This window comes from Berghia stephanieae, chromosome 13, assembly GCF_034508935.2.
Source record: "Berghia stephanieae isolate SIO BIC M18660-M18661 chromosome 13, UCSD_Bste_1.3, whole genome shotgun sequence".
Taxonomy (NCBI): Eukaryota; Metazoa; Mollusca; class Gastropoda; order Nudibranchia; family Aeolidiidae; genus Berghia; species Berghia stephanieae.
In genome coordinates, this window is record NC_088372.1 from 33,366,174 (window position 1) to 33,373,235 (window position 7,062).

The 7,062-nt window shown below is 32.5% G+C and overlaps 1 protein-coding gene across 8 annotated transcripts in view; it reads right to left on the minus strand.

Moving 5' to 3' along the window:
* Positions 1–3,153: 3,153 nt before the first annotated feature.
* The window catches only part of LOC144959097 (flagellum-associated coiled-coil domain-containing protein 1-like), a 58,698-nt gene continuing 54,789 nt past the window's right edge, over positions 3,154–7,062 (minus strand). For all 8 annotated transcript variants that reach the window (XM_078891505.1, XM_078891501.1, XM_078891504.1 and 5 more), the window contains 2 exons: positions 5,904–6,003; positions 3,154–4,470 (listed from right to left, as the gene is read on the minus strand). In XM_078891505.1, coding sequence (XP_078747631.1) covers positions 4,153–4,470; positions 5,904–6,003 — 418 coding nt within the window. In that variant the 3' untranslated portion in view covers positions 3,154–4,152. The remainder of the gene's footprint in view (positions 4,471–5,903; positions 6,004–7,062) is intronic.

A 7,062-nucleotide genomic window follows, 5' to 3' on the forward strand; every position in this document is an offset into this window, starting at 1 on the left:
TGCCCTCGTTCTTGATTTATTTTGTTTTCATGTAGGTATTGCGTCTTTTCTCTTTTCTACATTCCTGCTACATATAAAATAGGGTATTGGGCGGGTATGACACTCGATTTCGGATCGGAAGGTCTTGGGTTCAAGCCTCGCTCGGAGCATATTCGAGTCCATTGGCAATGCTCTTTACTCACATTCTCTCACCCTACTCAGGTGTAAAATGAGTACCTTGCCGTTAAAAGCGTTGTCTCTGTCGGTAAAAAAATTGTATTAGCCTAACAGGCGTCATGTCTCGTTGTACATGTTATGTGTTGGTGTTGGTCAGGGAATCTTTGTAAAACGCTTTGAGCACGTGTAGTGGATATTGCGCTATATAAAAGCTCCAACTCAAGTTATATGAATAGCGCACAAGAAAAAGATGACAGAAGGATTTTTTTTTTTTTAGTACGGTGGAATCCGTATGACATCAACACTTTTAAAGTCAACTTTTGCTTAAAGTCAACACCTTTTATTGGTCCCAGATATTCTGTGTGGATCACTGATAACGGATGAAGTCAACTTGTGCTTAAGGCATAGACCAATAGTGTCATGAGATTTGGTCCTATTTATGCGTGTCTGCCCAAAATGACACCAATTCATTGCGTATTTTCTTCTCTGGAGCACGATTTAAAATACCCCGCAAGAGGTCGCTGTAACCAGTGCATTAAATTAGTCCTGAAATCGAATAATAGTATTTCGTGGATTATTTCCCTTGATACCGTGTCTCCTCTCTGTTTTTCATTCGCTCTACCCCATGAACTTGTAATACTACAATAATATAATAATAATAATATAATAATAATAATAATAATAATAATAACATAATATATAATAAATAATAATAATAATAATATAATCATAATAATAATAATAATAATAATAATAATAATAAATAATATAATAATAATAATAATAATAATAATATAATAATAATAATAATAATAATAATAATAATAATAATAATAATAATAAATAAATAATATAATAATAATAATAATAATACATAATATAATAATAATAATAATAATATAATAATAATAATAATAATAATATAATAATAATAATAATAATAATAATAATATAATAATCATAATAATAATAATAATAATAATAATAATAATAATAATAATAATAATAATAATAATAATAATAGTAATAATAATAATAATAAATTCATAATAATAATAATAATAATAATAATAATAATAATAATAATAATAATAATAATAATAATAATAATAATAATAATAATAATAATAATAAAAAAAAAAAAATTCACAATAATAATATTAATAATAATAATAATAATAATAATAATAATAATAATAATAATAATAATAATAATAATAATAATATAATAATAATAATAATAATAATAATAATAATAATGATGATGATGATGATGATGATGATGATGATGATGATGATGATGAGATGATGATGATGATGATGATGATGATGATGATAATAATAATAATAATAAAAATAATAATAATAATAATAATAATAAAAATAATAATAATAATAAATTAATAATAATAAATAATAATAATAATAATAATAATAATAATAATAATAATAATAATAATAATAATAATAATAATAATAATAATAATAATAAATAATAATAATCGCGAAGTCCAAGGTTTGAGAGTTTTTTTTTTTTACCAAGATGAGGGTCATTTAAATCGACTTGCTGCTAGCGCAGTGAAGGGCGGGACGTGATGATGATGATGATGATGATGATGATGATGATGATGATGATGATGAAGGTGATGACGATGATGATGATGATGATGATGATGATGTTATTGTGGTGGTGTTGGTGGTGGTGGTGCTGCTGCTGGTGGCATGGTGGTCACTGAATCAAGGGAAGCAATCCATTAATTACCAATATTCGATTTTAGGACAATTTTCATGCAGTGATTACAGCGCCCTCGACCGGCATATTTTAAATCGTGGGCCAGGGAATAAATACGCAATAAATTGTGTTTCCTTTTGCCAGACACGCCTATAGACTAGTATGGGACAGGAAATGCGGATTTGTCGTAGAGCAAGTTATCTTAAAAAATGGCATTTTTCCATAATTTTGGTACCGTCAGTACAGTCCAGGTCAGAACTGACCAATAGGCACCAGTACCTATTAGTCCGTACTGACCCCCAGGCGCTGGTGCCTGTTCATCAGTACTGCCGAATAGCCACTCTGTTATCTTTTTTTTAGTAGGGTGGAATCCGCATAAAATCAATACTTTTAAAGTCAACTACTGCTTAAAGTCAACACCTTTTATTGGTCCCAAATTTTCTGTTACTGATCTAATTATGTTCCATTGATATTGTATAAAAAAAAAAAGAAGAAAAATTGAGCTTTTATATAGCGCAATATCCACTAATGTGCTCAAAGCGCTTTACAAGGGGTCCCTGGTCAACAGCAACATTTAACATGTAGGACGGGACATGACGCCTGTTAGGTGATATTACAATTTTTCGGACAAAGACAACGCTGTTAACGACCGGGTACTCATTTTACACCTGAGTACGGTGAGAGAATGTGAGTAAAGAGCCTTTTCCAAGGACTGAACTAAGCACCGAGCACGAGGCTCGAACCTTCCGATTCAAAAGCGAGTGTCATACCACTGGACCACATAGCCGCACAATAATGTATAAAGTCAAACTTGTTTAAAGTCAACACCTTTTATTGGTCCCAAATAATCTGTTCTTTATCTAAGTGTGTTTCAGTGAGAATGGATAAAGTCAAGCTTGCTTAAAGTCCACCAATCTTACTGGTCTTCAGTGGTGTCAGTTTATCGGGATTCCACTGTATTAATATAATTTTTGGATTTCGCGTTTACTTAGCGCCTGCCTGCACAGTGAGAATACTTTGATTGCATTTGAAAGGAAGACACGATATTGATGCTGTGCGTTTAGGTAAAATACTCACAACATCCACCGGCCCTAATTAAATACACCAACATACAAAACTATGTGTATCATAATTTAACGTTTCGGAGGCGATTGGTTACATAATCTAAAACAAAAAAATCCAAATTTAAAAAAAATGACTCTTATAATATCATATGTTTTTTTCCAAGACAAACACATAAAATCACGAAGAGAAGACGAAATATGTAAGTGTGTAATTGATGGATGGTTTAATCAATACATTAATATACAACATACATTAAATTTACAATTTTGTATGACAAACACAAAACTAAATCTATTATCACAGAGAATCAATCGATAATCAATAGTCCATAAATTGTACTACGGTCAGAATGGACCTGATAAACTATTTAAAATGAAATCCTAAGCTTAAAATAATAAATATGACTCACCACCACATATCATCATGATGTTTGAGAGATTTAGAAGGTAAATCATCACGATGTTTGAGAGATTTAGAAGGTAAATCATCACGATATAAGAGAGATTTAGAAGGTGAATCATCACGATATTAGAGAGATTTAGAAGGTAAATCATCACAATATTAGAGAGATTTAGAAGGTAAATCATCACAATGTTAGAGAGATTTAGAAGGTAAATCATCATGATCATTAAAAAATAGTGCCGCTAAGTGATTTGCACAAGGGTCACGGAAATGATCTGAAATATATTAAAGTGCAATATCCACTAAATGTGCTCAAAGCAGTTTTAAAAGGGTTCCAAGCCTACAGCAACATTTAACTAATAGGACGAAGTATGGCGTCTGAGATATATCGCCATATTACATATGTCTTTCTTTTTACAAAGTAGTGTTTGATATCATAATTATCACCGTCACCCTATGCAATAAATGACACGATCATATCAATGAATTTCCGTCAGTGTCTGTAGTGTTTGATATCATTATTATCACCGTCACCCTATACAATAAACGACACGATCATATCAATGAATTTCCGTCAGTGTCTGTAGTGTTGATATCATTATTATCACCGTCACCCTATACAATAAACGACACGATCATATCAATGAATTTCCGTCAGTGTCTGTAGTGTTTGATATCATTATTATCACCGTCACCCTATACAATAAATAACACGATCATATCAATGAATTTCTGTCAGTGTCTGTAGTGTTTGATATCATTATTATCACCGTCACCCTGTACAATAAACGACAAGATCATATCAATGAATTTCCATCAGTGTCTCGACAAGACAATAGTAGCTCCTCTCTCAACTCCTCTACACTCGGATCGGGCTCTAGATAAATATGAGGGGCGACAAATCCTTCACAACTATCATCGTTGGATTTTGTAGTTACTTCCCCTGCTGTCTCATGAGCCGAGGCCACTTCCTGTCTCGTCCCTGGAGCGCTGATAGGTCTGACTTTGGTTGGTTTGTGGAGACTGGTTGTATCCCTTTGACCAGAGGTGCTGCTGTGAACTGGTCCTCCGACTGCAATGCTCACGTCTGCCCTCTGACGTAGTTTGATTAGAGACTGGAGAATATAATAATAATAATAATAATAAAAATAATAATAATAATAATAATAATAATAATAATAATAATAATAATAATAATAATAATAATAATAATAATAATAATAATAATAATAATAATAATAGTAATATATCTTTATTGTCCTCAAACCACTGGCAATTTGTCATTTGGTTACACATTTATAACAATATAATATTATTGAGTACATACCTAACATAATATATTGACATATATACACAACACACTCACACATATGCACACTAGTAACATCGTAGTCACCGTCATCATCATCGTCATCAACAACAACATCATCATCATCATCATCATCATCATCATCATCATCACAACAACCTTACTAATATTTCCGTTACAATCCTTACAATATCAAAGGCAAACTAAACGTAATGAAATCAGACAGACCTAAAATTACAAATGAAAACATACAACGACTCTAATAAAGGTAACATTTTAACTCTTTCCTAACCAAAAATGTTCAATGTTTTTAAAAAAATCTCATGTAATCTAACACTAAAATTGATTTATTAAAACCCAAAGCTAAGAGCAATACTAAACATAATTTTATTCTACAAAATAACATTAAATTCTTTTAAACTATACAACGATTTTTCTTCACATTTTGTGATGTACATAAAAATTCTGTGTAAGAAAAATGTTCATTGTATCGTAACGATTGTGACGATTTTCTTGTAGTTGGTACGGCTTGGCTAAATGAGACATTTTGGTTCAAGATTCTTCTTCAGCTGAAACATATCAAAGATCTTTGTCGGTTAAAACATCCTCCTCAGACTAAAAATATTTTCATCCATGCTCAGCACTCAAAAAAAAAATTTGAAAAATAGGGTCTCGCTATCGAGTCTGAGATAAATTCTGACTCCATGGGCCTATTGGCTTTGAGGACCATATATATATATTCATTGCTGCACATGACATTTACAATCCACAGCTTAGTATTTCATATAAAAACCGATACTTAGTGTTTGTTTGTTTGTTTGTTTTAAGGGTTTTACCGTTCTTGCAACACATTAAGGTCTTATCACACCAGTGGAAAGAAAGAACATGGGATGGTAAAAAGTTCTAGAATTACAATTAAAGTATCCAAGACAAAGGGGAATTAGTTCAAATTGGGAACAGATGTAAAAATTTGTTTTTAAAAATTGAGCTTTTATATAGAGCATTAATGATTTACAAGACAAAAATATCATCTCCCAAAACTCTTACTATACATTTGACTGTTTCCCTACCACTATCAGCCAGGGTATCCGGCCAGGGTCAAGATAAAACCAAGAAATCTCATACCAAGACAAAGACAGAAAGCAAGTTGGAAAACAGATATAAGGGGATAGAAGACACAATAAGTGCCTCCCAGCCCACTATGGGAGGCCAGGAACCCCAATCCAGACCGGTACTTACTTCCATGGTTTCCTTAGCTGTCTTCACCCTTTCCACTGTTTGTTTTTCTGACTGCGATTTCTCATTGAAAAGCTCTCCACACTTCTGTACAAATAATCGTCTGCAGATGTACAAGAGAAATTTTTTTTTAAAACATGAATTAATGTATCAAATAATAAATCACTTTAAAAATACCCATTATTTAATGTGTGTATCTACAATCTGAGGTGTCCTTGTTTGAATGTCTGACATGCTATATTGTAATATGCAAAATTATGGGCTTGATTTAACATTGATGTAATGGACTGGACACTACATTTGTTATTGGTTTGTGAGTATTTCCATATCAACACCAATGGGCCCATAACAATTTGGGTTATCAGACCTGCAAAAAAGATCACGTCGCCACCATCTCAAAAAGGTAATAGGTTGGAATGAATCGTCAAAATCATTGCCTTTTTCACCCTAGGTCAGGGTATAGGCCACAAACAAACAGTTTCCATCCTTCTCTATCCTGAGCTAACTTTTTTATCTCATTCCATGCCTCATCACTTCTCTGTATATCAGCTTCTTTAATTCTTCTCCATGTTCCCCGTGACCTTCACCTTAATCTTCTGCCCTGAGGGGTCCAGTTATAGTCGAGTCATTCTTTCTAAGGGTGTGTATTGGAATGAATAGGTATCCCAAAGTGAAAATAAATGTAATAAATAGCATTTATTCTCCACCATAACAAATAAAGACAAGAGCATTTATAGAGAGCACTCTCCACACTATACACTTAACATGTAATAAAACGAGTCATGATGCCTGTTGGACAATATTACAACCTTTTTCTATGAAGACAATGTTGTAAACGGCCAGGTATACATTCTAAATAACCACACTATACACTTAACGTGTAGTAGAACGAGGCATGACACCTGTTACAACCTTTTCTAATGGAGACAATGCTTTACTTATTTGTAGGTACATATTTTACACCCGAGTACAGTGAGAGAATGTGAATAAAGAGACTTTTCAAAGGACTCAACTATCGGCCGCTATGAAGGGCGGAACTGGAACTTGAGTAAAATAGAGCCTTTTCCAAGCAAGGCTCGAACCCAGGACCTTCCAATCCGAAAGCGAGTGTCATACCACTAGACCACATAGCCACACAATTTTACCTTATTCAACGGCCTCC